The sequence below is a fragment of the Scomber scombrus genome, chromosome 4 (genome assembly GCF_963691925.1).
Source record: "Scomber scombrus chromosome 4, fScoSco1.1, whole genome shotgun sequence".
Classification (NCBI taxonomy): Eukaryota; Metazoa; Chordata; class Actinopteri; order Scombriformes; family Scombridae; genus Scomber; species Scomber scombrus.
In genome coordinates this window covers 28,691,419-28,713,425 of record NC_084973.1, presented here as the reverse complement: position 1 = coordinate 28,713,425, position 22,007 = coordinate 28,691,419, and the positions used below count along the sequence as shown (strand labels likewise).

At 38.3% G+C, this 22,007-nt stretch overlaps 1 protein-coding gene across 5 annotated transcripts in view; it reads left to right on the top strand.

Moving 5' to 3' along the window:
- The first annotated feature begins 2,858 nt into the window (after positions 1–2,858).
- slc4a4a (solute carrier family 4 member 4a) overlaps positions 2,859–22,007 on the top strand; it is a 60,894-nt gene continuing 41,745 nt past the window's right edge. For 2 of the 5 annotated variants that reach the window (XM_062417977.1, XM_062417975.1), the window contains exons 1-3: positions 2,859–2,875; positions 8,730–8,803; positions 14,819–14,992. In XM_062417977.1, coding sequence (XP_062273961.1) covers positions 2,859–2,875; positions 8,730–8,803; positions 14,819–14,992 — 265 coding nt within the window. Of the gene's footprint in view, positions 2,876–8,616; positions 8,804–14,818; positions 14,993–22,007 lie in introns of those variants that run through there. The other 3 variants (XM_062417979.1, XM_062417980.1, XM_062417978.1) reach the window with 3 other exon arrangements.

The window sequence follows — 22,007 nt, the reverse complement described above, 5'->3', positions numbered from 1 at the left end:
CATAAATTATACCGTAAAGAAGCTTATACATGTTCAGTTTTTGTTGACATTATTAGAAAAGGTGATAATGCAGGGTTCAAATATGTGTTCCTAATATTTTGCCCCCCTTATGTAAGTTAATGGGATGGACACAATATTTGAAACACCATTCAATAGGCTATAATCCTCCAGTACACCACCACCACCACCCACCATGAACTCAATAATAAACATTAAATAGAATTATCACCTTTCTGATCATGTATAAGCTTCTTTAAGGTATAATTTATGGCAGAGCTGTTGTATTGGATTGCATTAGCTTGCACATTGTGTACCTAATGAAGTGGGCAGTGACTGTATATTCAGCAAATATTGCTGCAGACATTGTAAATATATTGAAGATTTTCCTGTTTTACAGAAACTTCACCAACTAAATGATTTGAGGAAAAAATTTAGCTTTTGAAATCAGTTTGAATCTGCTGTAGATGGATGGAAAAATGTGCAAAATGTATTTCAGATTTCCTCCAAAAAAAGAGGAAATCAGCATTTATTTAAATCGTGGGATCATCAAGGATATATCCAGTTGAATCCAAGAGAAAATGTGATCAAAGACAATCAACTGCCTTTACTAATTTACTTTATTTCTCTTTTTATCCCTGCAAGGATGAACAGAAACACAGGGGCTTTGCATAAAATCTCTCAACATCCAACTAGAGACTTTATAGACAGTCAGAAAGTTTAATGATCCTTTGAGGTGTTGAATGAAAAAAATGCCCAAAATTGAGAGTGACCCTGGAGAAAAAAGAAACCCAACAACAAAATATCAAGTTTTATACGTTTCTGACTGGACAAAAATCATGTTTAATTGTACTTGAAGAGTGGTTTAAGTTGTATTTTCTTATACATAGAATATTATAATAATAGTATAGAATATTTGTGATCTGATGATGACAATATGTTGCATAATGTGGGCTGAAATTATTAGGACCCCCCCCCCCCCCCCAATATTTGTAAGGTGTATCTGAATCATGCCACAGCTTTGCTTTAAATATAAATTGATGAATAATCTAAAAATCTTCATGCAATTACTGCTTTATTTGATTCTGATATACCAGAACACAATTGGATGTTCATAAAAAAAAAGAAAAAAAGACAACTTTGACGATTAGAGCAAATAATACCATATTTCCACCACCAGATGGCGCTGTGGATTAAAAATACACAATTCACAGCTGAAATATGTAAACAGTCCCACCAAATGTCCCATATGAAGACACAACATTGTAATGGAATGCTTGATAAATATCAGCACTATGCTAGTTTGGGGATATTACATGGATTATTTTCTGTATGATAAGGGATTAAAAACATATTAAAGTATCACAACAATATCCTAATGCTACAGGTAGGCTTCAGGTTTATGGAAGGTAAAATAATGAAGCAGGGCAGATGCCGATATATAAATGCAAAAATGCACAAATCATAAATATTTAATGTCCAAAAAGTTAGGGCAGGTTTGCTTTTAAAATAAACAATATCTTTATGTATATTTGTTTTTTTTAAATAATTTTAACGAGATTTAAAAATAATAATAATTTTGGTAATTTTAATTATATAGACAACAAATGCCTTCCTGATGTTAATGTTTTCAGTAACGTCTACAGACTGCTGACTTAAGGTTGAACTGTGTGTGTTCAAACATTGACCCTGGCTGGCATGTCTGCACAGAGACTCCAGTTTAGTTGTAGTTGGAGGTGGTTGTGTTGGTGGTTGTGTTGGTGGTGGGGAGGCGGGTGATAGAGGGATGATGTTGCAGCAGTGGACCAGTTTGACCTCCCACTGGAGGAGTGGCGTTGACAGAAGGATGGTCCAGCAGATAGAGGCGGCAGCATGCTGAGTGCAGCCGCCGCACAATGCCACATACAAAGTGAGCGCTGGAAGTCGACTTCTTTACCTTCATGCCACCGCAGAGGTGACAACTGGAGCCAAACACATAGAGCCAAAGATCAACCTATAGCGGTAAGTCCTTCACTCATGTTCCGATTTAAGAATTTTTTTTGGACAACTTAAACTCATTTCTGCAGGTCTGGTGCTCATACGTGAAGAGGCACATTTAGTTGATTTCGCTGACAGCGTGTCAGTCGCTCCTTCAGGACTTTAGCGACCTTATCGTGCTTTTTATGACACTTTTAATGCATTATGAGTCATGCCATGTACGTGGTGTCTAAAGTTTTGTGGACATGTTGTAATTTATTGCGCGATCAGACGGCGCCTTGTGCGTAAATGCGCAGCAGGGAAGAGCGTTTTGTTTTGGTCAAGCGCTTTGTTGGACCAGCTACTACTAATACCCAAAAAGTGAGTTAAACAGTGGCTTTAGTATGACTTATGGTAGTAATTCAATGTCGTTTTTTTCACCTTTGGGTGTTTTTTTAGTAAGCTGCATTACATTTTTAACTCCTGTAGTTTTCTAACTGTATCATATGATAACTGCAGTTATTATAAAGAGCTTTAAAGAGAGTGTCAGCATTGTTTTTTGTGTGATATTCCTTATCTAATATCTGTGATTATCTTGTCTTGTTTTATCCTTAATTATACGTTTTGAACCAACTGCACCTGCACCTGCACCATAACTCTACACTGTATATTTTCCTTTTTGAGTCTTTTCATGGTGATATTGTAGCTGATTCTCTCTCAGTGAAGCATTTTGATTGGGAAAAAAGGGCTCTGTGAGTGTTGTGCAGTGAATCCACAGAGAGCAGAGAAGTAACCTCCTCCTCCAATGTGTGTTACCTTGTCAGATCAAACATCAGTAGCCGCTCCGGTGATCCTCTCTGCTCAGCACGTTCAGTAAGGAGCTTTATCACACGCAACCTGAAGAGATGAGCGGCAACAAGAAGTAAGTGACATCAATAAGATTTACTGGAGCTGCTTGATGTTAAATAAACTGTGAGCCCTGATTGTAAAAAAGAAAAAAGAGAGAGAGGCTACAAGTGACTGCAGGTGTTCATTATGAAGTGTGTGTGTGTGTGTGTGCGCATTTCAGGAGCAGGTGGTTCAGTAATGAGGCTCACAAGTTAAAATAAACAAAAACATGATCTTACTGGAAAGGCTGGCATGCTTTTAGACTAGGTGGGCTGTAGCTGACTTCCAAGTTAGTATAGAACAAATGTAATCATATTAAATCTACTCCTATATACTTACCTAATAAATACCCTCTGTATGGCATTTCTTAAAGGTCATTTAGAGTTTGAACATGTTGAAGTTTAAACAATCAAGCCGTGAGAAGTCATGTAATTGCTTTTGCAGGATCGTAGCCTCGGAGCAAAACACACCTCAGATACAATTGTGTGTGAACTCGTGTGATCAGAGTGACGCTAAACACACAATTTGCTCTAATGCTGCACAATTACAGCTGTCACTAAGAAGCCTGAAGTGAGGTTAATGTTAGATTTGAGAGGAAACTGTCTGCATTTGGTCCATTTAAAAAAGAAAAAAGTGAATATTTTGAATAAAGTGAGCGATGGAGCTTTTTAACTGTAACTTTAAAGGTCAATCACAGCTCAGGTGGCACCATATCATACTGGCTTGGCATTACTGGTCTTGTCAGAATCACATAACATACAATTAATGAAGAGTTGGAATTCTTATTTTGATATTCACAGAAGACACTTAGATGAAAATTTTGCATCTTATATACTTAAATAATGCTGATATCCTGAAGTCAAGTGCTGCAGAGGACAAAAAATGGTAATAAAAACTGCGAAATTAGGAAAACACAGGGAGAATATCATCAGTTGAGTGATTATAAACCACTATTCAAGGGCGTTAAATCCTCTTTTGAACCCTGCATTTGGTTTCCCATGTGACCCCCTTCATTCATGTTGTGTAAAGCAGTGAAACCTTTTTTTGTGTGGTTTGTGTGACAATTACCAAGGAAACAACAAAGCCTTGAATTAAAACCTTGTGCACACTGAAAACTACCGTCAGGCCAAGTATGAGGCCCGGTATCGCTAACATTTAACACAAACTGTACATATCGTTTTACTGTGTGGCAAAAGCCTTTGAATCTCACAGAAATCTGATACCCAATGCCATTTTGCCATCATTGCATAAAGGATCCGACTTGATTGGAGTAGAGGATACAAGTTACATACGCCGGGGGAGCATTTATTCATATCTCATGGGACGATTACCGCAGTTTACCGTATACCATAACACAGTCTTGGATGCCTTGAGGCTGTTTGATGTTTCCACCGCTCGGACACACAGTTGTCTGTTGCATCAGCTCGGGTGCAGAGAACACACTCTCCTCTCCAGACAGATAGTGAATGTAGGCTATATGCAGATTACTGTAGGTCTTACAAGGACAGGGAGGCTGATATGTTATCTGTGAAGTGAATGACAGATAGCAGCTAATATACAATCATGAGTGCAAAGTAACAGCTTGTCAGGCTTTTGATTACTTGTACAGTTCATAATAAGGTTGTGAGACAGTTTAACTATTGATCATCAATACCCTTATAATTAGTATTGATTAACGGAGAAATACTTGAAAGTACTAGTAAGTGATCAAGGAAGTGGTTTTTTTTAAAACACTTTTAAAAGCACGGGTGTTGGATGAGTCATTTGCCTTCCTGGGTCCATTTTGTCCAACACAGTATTATGACATGGAGATATTTTGATAGCACACATTGTTTTAGTGATTTAAAACATAAAAGGAACAGGTGAAACTTTCCACATCATAAGCAAATCACAAGTAGTTCCAAAACTTCAAACTAAGTCCAGTCTTGAGTCCTAAACTTTGGCACAGAATGCAAAAAAAAGTCACTTTCTGTCAACTTTGTACTGAGTGTCACTTGAAACAAAATGCAGTTTTGCCTGATTTATAGCTCGAAGGAGTGCGTTAAGTTCACTACTTCTTGCATAAACTTGTGTTGCATAAAATGCTTTTGAACAGATGTTTTGTGCTGCTTGTTTTTGTCAAGACAATCTGGCAGCTTGCTCGAAGCATCTACTGTAAAAAAAAAACAAAACAAAGAAAATCTCAACTATATGACAGCAGCGGTCATCCAACATTGTGAGATTAGGACCAGTCATGTTGTATAAATGCTCAACTCACCAGTTGCTTTAACTGGATGTGGTTGTGAGCTCAAATCCCAGTGCACGTGGTTCAATGGCATTTTAATTGCTGTTTTAAAAAGAGTGACAGCAAATGTCACCCTCATGTGTGGCTATTTTTTATTTTGTACTGTCACAGTCAGTGTTTGTATTTCTGTTGCTCAGCCCGCTGCTTTACACGCACACATTATCAAAACATCAGGTAGAGTAATCAGTTAATTATTCACTTATAGTAGCTTATCTTTCATTAGAAAATTCTAAATCCTGTAAAGAGTTTATTATATTACTAACTGATATTCATTGCGTTGATTACACCATAATCTTAAAGTCCAAAGCTCACCGTTTTTGGCAGCTTATCAAAACCACAAAAATCAAAACCAGAAACTCTGACAGCTACTTTATATTATATTACTCTTTGCTTTCTGCTATTGAAATGACTCCTCAGAAATGAGCTGTTAGGGTTTATTTTGATTGATGGCTCATTGTTTATTGTAAAACCAAAATTAATTCTAGAAAAAAATGTGGAATTGAGACCAAGATGCACTCTCAACACTTCTCTTTCCTCTTGGATTTGAAGGAAATTACACGTTGAAACAGACAAAGTAGGTCAAGGGAAAGCATGCAAAACAAAAAGTAAATACATTTTTTTTTTAAATCACAAAATAACATCATAAAATTGTCGATATTCAACATATAAGTACCTGACAGTAAATGTATGATTTCAGCTTCACATCAAATGCAAAGCTGGTGAATTAAATGTTTCTTTCTTGCTAAAAAAAAAAAGTGAACAAAAGCATGTTATTGTCTTTTTCTTGCTCCTGAGAATACAGCATAGAAATACTGCATAGCTGCAGGCACGTGTGGGCTGGGTTGTCACCTCGGGTTGAGTGGAGTTTGGCCTGTCATATCCACACTTGTTCCATAGGTGGCAATGGAGGAAGTAGGACCAGGCCGCCAGAGTTAGTGGGGGGAGCTGGTGAGACCCAGAGACCCCAGCTTTTTATAACTGTGGCTGAATCATGGTGTTGTTTTTAAAACTCTTAACAAGTTAAACCAGAGCAGACAGAGTTGTATATTGTGTTATTTAGTCGTTTTTGAGTAATGAAACAGTCAATCTTGCTCCAGAATCTAAAGGTGGTACTCTATCATACTTATTTATACCTCTATGAAAGACTAAAAATATACTTATACATGTTTTATGTAAGAGGAGAAACACTTTGAGCTGCAATAGCAAAGCACTAGAGCCCACTTTTAGTGCCAATATGCTCTCAAATGATTAAAACAGATGACAAACTTAATCTGTTTTATTTATAGATTAATTAGTTTGTGTTTTTTATAGCTTAAACACTTGAGACAGGAGGAGGTCTAGAGTTAAGTGTTGATTGGAGACTTGTTTATCCACTATAGGGCTGATATTATGAGGTGACATTTTTATATTGTAATGTGCTAAATTTGACCATCTCTGAGTAAAAATAAGATTGAATTAGACTTGATTTCACATAGTTTTTTTTACCTCTTGCTCTGTTAATGTAACCACTTAAAGTAGATATAGATAAACTGGATTCATTAGTATATGTGACATTAACTTAGTGAGGTGGAGAGCGTCTTCTCATACTGAATGATCATGGAGCAAGACTCTGGAGGACCCCGACCAGCCTGGAAGTATGCTGCTCTCTGGCTGACCTTTGACATCTGAGACCACTGTGTCCAGAGTGTCTCCCTGACAGTTTCCTTGACGCCTGCTGGCCGCTGCACTTTGACCTAGTATGCATTAAGTCGGTGGTGAAAATGACTGAAGGTTAATGAAGGTATTAGTGATATGTCTCCTCAGTTTAAGGGACAGTAACAACATTAATCGACCACCTCCATTAAAAAAAAAAAGTAAATATCCAATCAACACTTGACAATAATATTACTTCATTACCACTTCTTCTACAAATAATAAAATTGATATTAAAAATATTCAATTACCGGTAAATTAATAGAAAAAAACGTACTTCTTGAGCCAATTCTGATGTGTTGTGGCCAAAATATACTACAATTAAAGTTAGTTTTATTTGATTTAAAAAAAAAAATGCAGTGATGAACAATTAATTCATGAACAATGTTGCAGCTATTCTTTTACAAAACAAACCAATTTGTTGGAGATCCCATTAGACTAAAACCCAGGGATTAAGTATTTCCGGTACTACTTGTAAAGTGTGTGTGTGTGTGTGTGTGTGTGTGTGTGTGTGTGTGTGTGTGTGTGTGTGTGTGTGTGTGTGTGTGTGTGTGTGTGTGTGTGTGTGTGTGTGTGTGTGTGTGTGTGTGTGTGTGTGTGTGTTGGTGGATTAAAGGAGGGTCCTCAGTGATTGTCTCTGACTGTCAACAGATAGCTCTTTGTCAGTCCTACAAAGATGTGTTCATGTAAATATTTAAAGCCTCTGTTTATATAAAAGCGAATTTTCTTTGTTTTTTTTTCTTTTTCTCTTTATGTGGCTGTCACTCGCACACACACACACACACACACACACACACACACACACACACACACACACACACACACACACACACACACACACACACACACACAAACACACAAACACACACACACACACACAAACACACATGCACAGACGCACACACACACACACACACGCACGCACACACACACACACATGCACACACGGCTGACTGAGATAACTGTATCTTCCCCACCGCTTAAACAAACAAACACAACTTCTATTCAGCTCCTACAACCAGCAGGAATGAAACATTTTAAAATTGTTTTTCATGTCGATGTTTGTCGGTAAAACAGCACGGCCCGTTTGAGGCGAGGGACGAACGTGCGCGGAGTCGTCTCCGAGAGCTGTGGAGGAGGTTCCTGTGTGCCAGGCTGTTACGGGCTTGTATCTGTGTTGTCACTTAAGTAAAGCCGACGTAATCCTGTAAGGGCGGATGAGTAGAAAGACATGTGATGCCCCACTTGTTTCTTAGGTGGAGGGTGTTGGAGAAGGGGGGCTGGCAAGCATTACTGACCAGATGGAGAGGCTTTGTAATGTGTGTAGGCGTGGGAGTGATTAGACACAACATGACCGATATGTTTTCAAATGTCCCTTTTTCCCCTGAGTAATTAAACACAACACTTTGTTCAAACATCTAATTGTTGGAAGGGAGACAGATGAGCTAGATCCAGATTTCAATAGGCTCAACTCTCAGTCAGCCGGATGTTTTTTGTATTTTTTCTTTCTTTTTATTTGCGCATGACTGCCACCAGTCACTCAGGCCCATCACACTCAATTAGCTGAGACTTCCTGTCCTCTCCCTCACCCCCCTCCGCCAGATTAAATCCATTACACCCTACCTATCGGCCGCGCACGTCGTCCTCCTCAAGGGCGACGCACACTCTCACATTTGAAGATATTTTTTTATTGGAAAGCAAAAATCTCGAGGTGCTAACGCCGAGCTTTGAGGTAGTCAAGGTAGGGGTGTCTGTCAATGAGTCTTTAATGGGTGGAGATGAGTGCCACCAGCAGCACCAGACTGAACCCCAGTCCCAACTTACTGCAGGTGAATGAGCCAAAGCGCTATGGCTCCACGTTGTCGATGGAGGAAAAGTGTGAGCAATCTTTCTTCCTCTTTTACTACTACAGGATGGAGGATGAGGCGGTGTTGGACCGAGGGGCGTCCTTAGTCAAGCACAAATGTGACGAGGAGGAAGTAGAAGGTAAGTTTTTCTGTTCTCGTACACTTTTAAATTATCTGCTTGAGGTCAGTAAAGTGATTTGTTTGACATGTGATGTGATGTAGACGTAGCTGGATAATAAAAACATCAATTTCAACAAACTTCAATCTCTATACTTCTAAGATTTCTCTAATATTTAACTCGTAACATTTTAATTGCTTAAAACCTTAAAAATTCTTCAAGTTCTTTAACAGCCGCTGAGTCACTATTTTCCCACTTTTTTGTTTGTTTGAGCAACTCATTCTTTCTTTACCATTTCAAAGCTAGAAAAGTCATTGAGAGAAATAAGAAAGCCGTCATTAAGCCATTAGACGTATGCCAAATTTCACGCACTTCCTGTAGGTTAACTGTGACGCTCGGTTGTTTAGCGAGCTGGCACGAGAAGGATGTAGAACACGGAGCATGTGATCCTGTGTTTACCTCACTAATCTCTTCAAAGAACCGCAGCACAACAAACCCAAAGAAAAATGCAGAAACATCTAGAACGTGTGTCTTTAGATTATTTATTTATTTATTTAGTTTATTATGACTGTATTCTCTTGGTATTCCTGCAGTCAGGGAATATTGTTGAGCTGCAGATGTTTACATTTCTCGTCATTATGAGCTGTAGATTTTTTGTCGGAAGAAATATAATATAAAATCTAATTTGAGGCATAAAGTGTAGGAAACCAAAATAGTAATATATTATGTCATTGTCTCACTTTTAGATGGAATTATAATGAAATAAATAAATTGCTGAGGACTTCCTGGAACCCCTTCAGGGACCTCTGGGGGTCCCCAGACGTCAATTTGAGAACGCCTGATGTAGGCTACAGACAGAATAATAGACAATAATTTGGATTTGTTTATTATAATCTGCTAAACTAGGTGTTTGTCTGTCTACAACGTGAAGTAAAGAGTACAGCAGTTGACCTACACATATAAAAACCATTCAGGCAAACACTTTAAAGTGAGTTACAGGGTCAGGAGGAATTTCAATATATCTCCATGGAAACCCTGGAGGTCTTGAGTCCTATCTCAGAGCACATTTCTATCCCCACGTGGCCCAGCACCCTCACACACTTGAAGTATTGACGGTCAACACGTCACGGTATGTACGACTGAAGTCAACAAGTGTCCAGTTCATAAGTTCAGAGGGTGGACATTTGGATTCAGCCAATGTCGTCAATACATTCTGTTAAATAAAGAGGTTTTTTTTGGCATTTCTGCCTCTAGTGGATAGCTGATAGTGAAGATGCAGACAGGACACAACTATTCGGCTATTGGGGCACACCCTGTAATATTACTTGATTAAGAGCCATATCAGAGCTTTTTTAAATTTTAGCTATCTTATATTTTTGCCAGTGATTTCAAATGCATGCTATAGAGTAGGATCTACTGTATATATCATTTTTAGAGGCAACTTTTATTTCCATTCATTTCAGTACAGCATGATAAGGTATAAGCAGACTGTTGAAACCTCAGTTATGTAATACATTACATTGCATTACAAAATGCAGAATTGATGCACGCTGATAGTACACTGGTTAAACAAGTTTCAAAAGTCTGCTAATTGATTTTTGTGCTGTTTAGAAGTGAATGGCTGCATAAAACCTGTCAGTCACTTAGCTGTACACATGATTAGCATAAACAGTCAAAGCTGGAATTTGCACAGCAGGGTCCCTCAAGCTAGAGGTCAACATTTTGTCAGGTGTCACCTCAGCTTGAACCCTGTTTCAATCTCTCTGACTGACTTCCTGTGTGTAACCAGCGTCTCAGCTGTGTTTACGTGTCCTCGTCTTCTGGCTAAATCTCTTTTTTGGAGTCTCTGCTGAGCTGTGGTCCCTCCCTGCTGCACGCTCAGACAGGCCCACTTAAAGACTGACTGATAAAGAGAACAAAAAAAGAGTTGAGGTGGCTTGAAATTTCGCACATTGTTGGAGATAAAGCTCTGGAGGCGATGCTTTGGACCAATGACCTAATTATCTTTATCAGACACAGATTAGCCTGCAAAATATTGAATATCTGAACTCTGCGTGAGACACTGTTAAAGCTAAAGATAGACTGACAAGATTTTTTAAATCTTTTGACCAAATAATCATATGAGGTCAAACCAAATACTGTATGCATGCTCTTCTTAATATATGACATTATTACAGTAATAAATGCATTTTTAATAACAGGAGATGCCAGATGTGTTTTTACTCCTTTAAATGTCTTTTGACTGAGTTATTGCAATATAATGTAGCTCAAACTTTAGAGTTATTGCAGATATAAGCAGCTACAGCTGAGTCACATGTGAATAGGAAGAGGGATAATTTATGTATGTTTAAAGTTGTTCAGTATTAGCATGCTGTCAGTGCTGCGTGGCGTGTTGCCATACCCCCCACTGCTCTGGGCAGGTCCCAGTGATGAGGTTACTGGGGAAACTGGCGTTGGCGTTGCTTCTCCTCAGAAATCTACTGAGCTAAACAAACCACCCAGAAAACACAAGGATTTCTTTTAATTCAGTCCACGCTCACGGGCAGCTCCAAAAGAAGTTCTTCTTCCACACAAAAAAGAAGAAGAGGAAGTCGTTTCACAATGCTACTCTGGCAGTGTGCAAATCTTCCTTTCCAGCTCCTTGACTCGACTATTTTTTATTCCATCTCCTTCATCACTCTGACTGTCTTTCTTGTTGTCGTTTGTCCAGTGCAAACGTCTTCACGCTCTGCTTTATTGCTCATCCATCAGCTCTAATAGCAACATCCTCTTTAGTTCCTTCTGCACGTTTATGTCTCTGTTTTCTTTGATTGTGGCTGTCCGACCATCTGCTTCTGGGTCTTGTAATGCCCACTTACTGTCTGGTGAATCTTGATTGCTCCTTTGGTTGACTTTGTTACTAAATAAACAAGCATGAAAGGGAAACGGTAACACAATAGATCATTTATGTATGCTATTTCTAATCCATAACACATGTTACTTGGAAGAAAAAAAGAGAGAACTTTCACTAACACTAGCACTAACACACATCATTATGAATTCATATGACTGTGAAAGTTGTCTCTAATGATAATAGTTTTCTGGTGCCTTAGGTAAAAAAAGACAGTATGGACTCAAGTGAAGAAGCAGCATGAATCAGATTTAATCAACCTTTCCGTATTAATATTTCCACAGTAGCTTTAATGCAGATATTATGGAAATATCAGCCTTCCTCTGAAATGATGAGTAAAATCAAACATTTCAGTCAACTTTATGTTGTTGATTGACATAAAATTAAGACAGTAAAATTAATTCCTAAATACACAGCTGTCGTAAATGCCCTCTTCTTCCCTTTTAGCTCTGTTGCACCTGTTAATATAAAACTTACACCTTTTATCAGTGGGTGGGTCCAAAACCCAGCTGGCACATTTGGGAGTTTGAACAGTGCAGACCAATAAATACATTTGATGTCACGTGATGATGTAATCTAGGCTTTTTATTTTTTTATTTAACATTCCCATGACATATATGTTACATTTTAATGTTGTAATCTTTTATATGAACATAAATTACTAAAATCTATCAGCAATTTCAGTACAAAAATGTCAATATCGTTCTTAAGAACTCAAATTTGTAAATTATTTTAACATAATTTATAGAAAAAAATCCTGCATGGACTTTGAAAAAGCACTGAGCAGCATTCATAAGCACTTTAACACATTTTGTTGTTAGATGTAGGAGTTTGACATGCCATTAATTGAGGTACATAATCCTCATTATTATGTGTTGTGGTCTGCCAGTTCCAACTGAACTTGCAGCAAATTGGAGTTTTGTTTCCTAGAGTAGAATAGAGAGTTTTTTTTCCTTTTCGGTAGGGGATGCCGTCAGTGCTTCAGTTGTACACGATTGATCTTGTGTTTTGATGTTATCACATAAACACAGGACAGGTTCCCTCTTTGTTGAACCAAAAGCCTGGTGGACAGCAGCTCTGGTGTGGGTGATGCTGGTTCTGTCTCCCATTGTCTGACTGTCTGTCTGTTTTCTGAAGAGTTTTTCCATGTTTTTGTTTTTCGCCTGCCTTGTTTTTTTTCTGTCTTTCTGTTTTTTTCTTTTCGCTCATTTATCGCTTCTTGTTTTTAGGTTACAGTGTTCAAATCATTTTTAGATCTTCTTCGTCTCTTGATGCCAAGTATTTGCTCGGCATGCTGCACTGTCGGTGTCGGTGAATTTAGATGAACCCCTAAAACACAGGGCATTGTGGTACGAGTGAATAATGAATGCTGTTGTGCGTCAAGAGAGATCATTGTTTGTTAGCTTTGTGGGGTTCAGCCACTTCCTGGTTGAGTCATGTGAAGTGCTTGGCTCAGCGTTGCCCGATCCGCTCCAAAAGGTGACGTTTGAAACCGATCGCACAGAGCCTTTTGTTTCAGCAGGACCGTAGATTTTTTTTTTACTCTGAAAGGTTGCTTTTTATAGTCCATCTCTGCTAAAAAAAGAGATGTTGACAGTGCCAGTGAAGTGGGTATGTTTGTAGGTTTGATGTCAGCTTTTTTTAAAGACTAGGACAAAAGTCAGCTAGATGTAAAAGAGAGAATTATGCAGGTATGAGACTGATTATGTTACACAGGTGCCAAGTGACAGCCTTACTTCCACAGATGTCACATGTGGGATACAAACCTCTATAATGATTTTTGTATAGAAAGCATTATGATGACGCTCTGCTTAAAAAGCATCACCAGCCCATCCTGACTCCTGACATGATAACTGCAGAAGAAGCTCACCTTTTAAAGGAGAATGGATGCCTGACAGCAAAGCCAACAATGTGTGCTTGCTTCGGTAAACAACCTCCAGCCTCCACTAACTATTGTGGTGTTTGTTGTGAGGCAGAAATATTCAGGGAGGACAATGCATATCCTTCTCTTAATGTTTAGGTTGACACGTTTTGACTTTCTCCTGCCAAATCAGCAGCTGCGGTCGTGTTCAGGGAAGATGAGCTTACCCACTGAGACAGAGCTGCTGCCCACAAGGAATGACAAACACTTGAATGACACCCAAAACACAAGGACATTTAGTTCCAACGTCGTACATCTCTTTTGTTCTTCTTCTTCTGCTGCTGCTGTTTTTGTCCCCACACATTTAGCAATCTCACTTGACAGTTTTAAATTTAGAAGCTTTCAACCCTTAGATTTGTGCTTCAAAAGGAAGTGTTTTGAAGAGCATGAGTGAAACAAACACAATAAGAGACAAAAATACATCATGTTATGAGTTTTAATTGGTATTGGTATTAATTGCAGCATCTTTTATTCATTTTGTGTGTTTTATATACTTGAATTTAGTTTAAAAATAAGTGTTTTTCAGATGTGATGCAATATGACGTGCAAACAAACAAACATGATGCTCCACTCATGTACGAGTGGATTAAATTCCACAATGAAATCCCACTTACAGTAGACCTAAGGTAGGTTAGTTGGTTGAGAATGAGTCCCAACAAACATACCATGGACAACATTTCATTGCTGTATAGCATGTTGGCATGAACTGTCCATCTCTGGCAATATATCAACAAACAGTCTGGTCTGTGTGTCGTAACTGACCCTAAACCTTCCGACTACATGTAAAACCGCACGTCCTATTGGTATTGTGCCAACATGGGTAACAGGGATGTAGTCATGTAAGCAGTCATGGCGTCTCCACTGCTACGTGCTACTTCTTTTTCTGTTCAAATATTTGTTTTGACAGTGTACTGCAACCTCTATAACCCTGCTCTGCTACGCTGTCTTGAATCTGTTGTGGGCCACGTGAGAATGTTCCCTGTTAAACTCAATTGAGAAGTGGTCAAGATTAGGTTAGGGCGACGTTGTAAATCAGTTATCCTATAGCGTTGAGTGGTCTCATCATGATTTTCTGAAGGTAATTTTGTGTCTTGTCATTTTCAGGAAGTCAAATATGAAGGTTTTTAAAAAAATATTTGCAGCACAGCAGTCTGAAATGAACAGGATGTTTCATGACACGTGCCACAGAGTTCATTTGCCCTTCGCCTTCTTTTTTTTTCTGCAGGTCACCACACCATTTACATCGGCGTGAAGGTTCCCAAGAGCTTTCGACGTCGGAGGCGTCACCGCCGGAGAACCAGCCACAAGGACAGAAAGGAGAGGTTGACGGAGAACGCCTCTGACAAGTCGGACACAGAAAACAATGATGAGGCCAGCAACAGCATCCTCAAACCTCTCAGTAAGTTTTGATGGACTCCATGTCAAGGCTCATTAGAATTCATGTCCGTCTTCGCTGAAGGCCGCTCTCTTTTCCAGAAGAAAAAAAGAAAAGAAAAAAGCCCTCTGTAATTCTCTGTGACCCCAACAAAGTTGCTGAGTCCACTTAGTGGCCAGAAATAGCTACGTGTGTCCTGCTGGGTGACGAGTGTGTTTCGACAGAGCAGAGCGAATTTTCAGTTTAAGTAATGGCTTCTCTGATACAGTTATACTAGCTGCTGATACGAGTCTCTTGAGTATAATGTGTGAGCGTGTGTGTTGCTGTGCTTTCATCCTTGCCTACAAACATAAGTGCATCTGTCACTGTTTATGTGTGTGTGTGTGTGTGTGTGTTAGCATCTATATGTGTTAGTGCATGCGTCGGAGCTTCTTCTGTCCCGTGGGATGTAAAGTGCGATGCGTGCCCTCAGGCGCTGCTCCGATCTGCCGACGCTCGGACAAATAGGTCCGGTCAGTTCAAGGCAAGCATGAGAATGAAAGGGAGCAGGGGAAGGTTATGCTGGGTTATGAAGACTGAAGATGTGAGTTAAAGTGTAAACCCAACTATTTAGTGATGTCAGCATCTTTCTCTCCGGCCTCGTTCACGTTAAAGGTGTGAAGACCAATGTCCTATTCAGATAAATTAAATCTGTGGACATCCAGTGGTTAATAATGACAGCAGAGATTGGTTTTTACTGTGTAATGAAACTCAAAGTCCCCCATCCACTCATCATGTATTTGCAGTCTGATACTAGATAACCTGGAAGTTTCTCTTTGCACACTGAAATTGCGATTTTAGGGGCTTATGAGCATTAATAATGACATAATTCAGGCCCAATATTCAACTTACAAAGTGTGATGTGGAAGCTAGAAACCTCCTTTGCACAAACACACATTTTTCAGTGAGGTCGGAGACCTGTTGTGTCCAACAGTAAACCTTAAAAATTAACAATGTTTGCATATTTATTCTGTGAAAGGCAGAAAACAGGCAAAGTACTGTAGCTCCCAATGCAGATATAGTTTTAATGGGATATCATGAGTGACGGTTACAGCACCTTGCTCTTTCTCAGACAGATGAAATGTCACTCTTGATATCTCATTAAAACTATATCTGCATTAGGAGCTACAGTGTGCACACTTTTCACTGTCTTTCACATATTTAATTCTTTGCGTTTTCATATTTATAGTCTGACATTTTTTTAGTGAGGGAGAAAGAGGAGATGTTATTTTTAAGGGTTTACACAAGATCATTTTGAATTGTTTTGTGGAAAAGTTTCACTTCATCTTTTGAAATAATGGAGAGTTTTGTCTCTTCAGGCCTTTAAAAACTAATCTTAATCCTAATCTGAGAAATGATCATCACTCTCATAGACACTGAACCTGTGATGGAGGGTCACTGCAATCCAAAAGCGTCGGGAACCACTGATTTATGTCTAAATTTTGGAGAGGTCAGACGTCTGCTGATCATCTGATGATAACACTGATAACATGCAAACTGAACATGCAGTAATTTCAGGGAAAAAGAAAAGAATAAGAGGAAATACTGATTACATGGCGGCCGTCTGTAACACTAGATCTCTGTAAACGAGGCTTAACATGTCACTGCTTTCGTCAAATCCACTAATGAGGCAGGCCATTGTCATTTCTGGGGAATTATGTAATTTTACACATGCCTGCTTGCATATGATGTGACAAGTGGATCAAAATTTACCAGATTTTACAATGTGTACACATCTCTTGATGTTGGGGGGATTTTCTTCAGGACATAAATCCAATGAGAGAATAGATTACAGCCCATCTGGTCGCTGCCACAGACGTTGGTGATGCATTTTTTTTGCAAAAAATCAGTTTTAATGATTTTCAGCCAGTGAGAAGCTGGCATTATTAAACTACATGTGGTCTGTAATATGCCTGAAAGAGTGATTACTGATGTTGTATCTAGGCTTCATTCAGCATGTTAGCCGTTGTTGGGAATAGAGAGCAGAACAGTATCATCTTCTGGGCTTTTCTTTTCGAATGTCTTATGAATCACACCAGATTTAGGTCCGACCGTCACTTAACATGTGACCCTTTACAGCCAAGCAGTGCCCAGCTGTGACCCCTTGTTACAGGTTGCAGCAGTTCAACCATGTGAGTAAGTGAAGTCTGAATCTAAAATGTTAGATCTTGTTTTTTTGGATCCTTTGAGAACCCTGATCCCCAAGTTGTGAACCACTGGAGTGAAACTACTCTACTCCAATGAGTAATTACATAAGAGTTTAGACAGATTAAGTAGTTGTCTATACCTCTAATTAATTAAATAATAGGATAAGGACACATGAATCTCTGTCTAAAGATGGTTCTTGTTATTGAGCCTTTGGACCGACGCGACAGGAGTTGTAGTCGCCGAAGCTAATGGGTCGTGACCATGGGGCCATCAAGGTTGCATTTGGGTGGGGTAAATATTCCAGCGTGTTGTGTGTAAACAGCGTTGCAGTTACTCTTCATCCATGCCGATTCATTTTGCTCACACTTGGTTAAACAAGATTAGCCTTTTTTGAAGCTGCCGCCAGTATTTGGAGTTTAAATGAATCAATTGCCAGACAACGTCGTCGAGGAGTGTTTGGGAGTTGTTTATTGTTTGATTGTGATGATGGAGACATGATGTTTATGTCTGTTACTCGTTAAGTGCTTTCATAGAGATTCATGATTGATGTTTGAATGTATGAGATAAGATTAATCAACAAATGTCAGCTTTATTGTTTTCCTGCATTTGCTCAATTAATCATCACAAATGCAACAAACCAGAAGATATATATAGATATATATTTATACAGAGATGTGTCTATTTAAAAAAAGGATAATTTCCAACAGCCAAATATCTTCTTCATATTTCAGGCACCATAGTTCAGATTCAGATTCAGTTTCAGATTCAGATTCAGATTCCTTTATTTGTCATTTTTATGCTCCACGTGAAATGCAATTGTGCTTCACAAATCAACCAATCAGTAATTCAGTGCAAGACATAAGTTAATAAATAAGAGCGCTAATAACTAAGATTATGCTAAAATAGAATAAAATGGGAGGAACAGTCTCTTATGTGCAGTTCTGATTGCTGTGGGAATCAGTTAACCCTTTACATACTGTTCATAATCTGACTCATAATTACTCTTTACACCAATATTCACATTCATAAATTCCCCATCAGTCATTAATAAATCACTATTTTATGATCCAGGAGAACATTTTATAGAATATGAAAAATACATGTTTGAATGCAGATTTTTAAATTTTGAATAAACACAGGTCAAATTTGCATATTTGCATATTTTAGTATTTCAGCTGCACAGAAGTAAAAAAAAAAGAATGCATTTTATTCCCATTTTTGTATACTGTGGGTCACCTAAAGGAAATGTGATGGGGTGTTTTTACAGCTCTTAAATGTACAAAAGGGTCAAATTTGACCCTGAGCAGTATATAAGTGTTAAGTTAAAGTTAAATAAACAGATGTATAAACTGACACTCAAATGATGCAGAAGTAGATATTGAGTGACAATGAGTGTGTATATTTGTGATAAGATGAAAGGATATCTTTCTGAATTTTATTTTTCTCCTTTATTTATACCATTACTGATTCCACCTTCCAATCCAATATAATTATGGCTTTAAATTTACATTAAAAATACTCAGTTTCTACCTGCTCACATTCAACTGCATAAGACCAAGAAAAAAATATGTGTCAAAGTTAAAGATAACCTTCCTTCATTCCTTTAAAAAGACATGACAAACCCTGCACATTTCACAATACAGGTAATTCTCTATTCATGGAAAAAATGCGACTACATTTTGGCACAAGTTTATGAGCATTGACGTATTGTTAACAGTCAACACTGGGGCGCTCTGCTGGTTCATGCGGGTAAAATAGTGAAACGCTGTTGGTGTTACGTAAAAATCCTGTCATGGAATTAAGGCGTTAATGAAGTGCACAGCAACACAAACAGAAAGCGCACAGTTCATTTGGTATCGTATAGTCAATGCTTCATTTAGTTTATTGTATGTAAACACACTTTTGTAAATTTTTACTGTCTGCATGAAAAGAGCCATTAACCATACTGCTGCAGTTATTTATAGTTATTTACTAGTTCATAGGTCTCACGTGCACTTCCAAGCATAGCAGGATATAAGTGTAATGTTTATTGTATGAGATAGAAACCACTGTGGCACATGTATCTCTGATCATAAGCAGCAAATCCTTAGTAAAGTTGGCTATTTCCTTTCTTTTGCAGCACTAGAAAAATAAACAACTTCGCAAAAGAAAAATACACCTCTCATACGGAGGGCAAGTGTCTGTTTGAGCCCGCCTGCAGTGCGCTGGGACAGACTGGAGTTTTAGTAAAGACGAAGAAGGAGGAGATGCTTACCATGTCACAAATTAGAGATAGAGGTTTTTACATGCACATACAACATAAAGCCCCCTTTTTTATCTATTTTACCTATTATATCAACATAAATAGTTGATAATATGTACTGTATATCATTGGCTGCATAATATAGTGATGCTTTTGTAGAAAATATGGCATTCCAAGGTGTAAATTAGCTTAATGAAGATGTGAAGTTTTGTGAAAAAGACCAAAAGTAAGAGAATGGGCTCTAATAGAAGTATGGGAATCAAAATTAACCTGGTCTGGTTTGACTTTTTATAAAGCATAAGGTATAAATTATCACCCAATTTCATGTATGATCTTTTTAACCAACGTCATTCCAACTTATTACCACAGGTTTTACACACATTTTATGGAAATTATGGTCAATATGCCTCATTTAAATGACATTATACCTCATTTTTTAGTTGTCCTCTGGGTTCAAAACAGGAGGGTTAAGCTGATATCATAAAGCTGAAGTTGGCAGGATGAAAACTGAAAAAAGGAAACTAAGCTAGTGAGCTGAATCTCCAGTATCATGAATATTGTAGTCATTACCAGGAAATCTTTTCCATTTACTTTTTTAATTTAGGGTCCTTTTTTCCAGTTGGTCACCCCATTAGCGAACCTAGTTTTTATTTGTGTCTTTGGGGATTTGAGAAATGTTTGCACACTTAAACTTGGATCTGTTTGGCACACAAAAACCTGACAGGCACGCAAGTACTCTGAACATCCTACGAATATCCACTGCTCTCTCTTCTGTGTTCCTCTCTCTGGGGAACGTTGCCACCCCCAGAGGAGGGCCCTTGTGTGTGTGTGTGTGTGTGTATGTGTGTGTGTGTGTGTGTGTGTATGTGTGTGTATGTGTGTGTGTGTGTGTGTGTGTGTGTGTGTGTGTGTGTGTGTGTGTGTTGTCTGGACTGAAATCCTCTTGTTTGGTCAGATGGGCGCTGCAGGGACCACATGCATCCTCTTGGTTACATGTGTGTCCACTGCAGGGCCGTTTGACAGCTGCTCATTTTGGTGAGCGAATTCTTCTCTAAAAGCTCTCTCATAATGGATTACTAAGAAACGGGGTTTTCATTCTCCAAAGTCAGAAAGAGCAAGCTGCTGCGGCTGATGTGATGTTTTTTTAGATTTGTGTGAATACATCTCCCTGTTGTTGTTTTTTTACATTTTACTCCACTGGGCAGATACCTGTCCCTCTCAGAATTGAAAGCACAATCTTTAGATGTCTGAAGACTTTCAAAGTTGATTAGATAAATATAAAGGTCAGATGGAATTTGAAAAATTGACATTTTGGATTTACCCAGCATTCAATCTGTGTTACATCCCTGAACATTGACAGCAAATAATACTCTACCTTGATAGCACTGGCTACATTTACATGCACACTAATAATTTGATTATAATGCGATTAAGGCAATAATGTGAGAAAGGCAGAATCCATTTAAACACTATACTCTGATCATGTTAATGCGAATATGCTCAAAGTTTAATTGCAGTAAGTTATATGGATTACTCTGATCTGAACTCACATTATTTGGGACCAGTCAGATCACGTATACACCTGAGTCGAATCACTGAAACTCTGCGAGAAGAAGCAACATTTCTCTTAGTTTGAGGAGTCTTGCATAGGTTGGACATAATACATATTTAGCGCTAACATGGTGATATTTTGAGGCGTAGTTGTTTTGGTCAAAATAATAATATGGAGGAACAGGTGCGATATATTCATAGTTAGTTATATATGATGTTCTTTATTGACTTAACATGATAAAACTACTCAACATCACAGCTCTCAATAGATAAATGAACAAACTGTATGACACATCTTAATGCGATTATTAAAGGGAGTTGCCACCTTTGCAATCATGTAAATGGCATAATTGCACTACTGTCTTAATCGCAGTATTGGCCTTAATTGCACTACTTGTGTAAACATAGCCAATGATACAGCAGTGCTCTACTCAGCGCCAAATATTCTCCCTGAGTGTAACTGTAGAGATATTTCAGATATTGCAAATTAAGGGTATACATAACCTGACAACCTGAAAACAATCAGCTACATTGTTCTCATGCATCATAAAGAGTGAGTAGATTTCATAAAAAACCTTTCTCCTGCCATGTAAACAGCGTGGATACAGGTCGGACATTGTGAGACTATCCTCTGCTCGGAATCACTGACTGAGACATTCTTCAGTGTCGCAGGAAAAAATAAATTATATCAGTAGAAAAGGTCCCTGGATATTGATTGGATAAACCACTTAAACTTCTGAGAAGCCATCATTCTTGTTCGACGTTGTCTTGTCTGGTCATTCTGATGGGTTTAATCTTGTCTTTTTATATTTAGATCAACAATGTCATCAACCCTGTCATGTCCACAGTTTTATTTTACCTCTCTGGTCTCGTTTGATGGTGTTTTTGCTTTATTTTCTGCTTTAAGACGTGCAAGATAAAAGACAATCCCATTTTAGACCATTAGGCAAATAAAATGTTCCTGTAAGAGGACATGAGGCTGTACATAAATAGATACAGTCATTTAGTCATTTAACTTTGTTGTAGTTGGTAATATCCTAGCATTAATTATGACAAGTT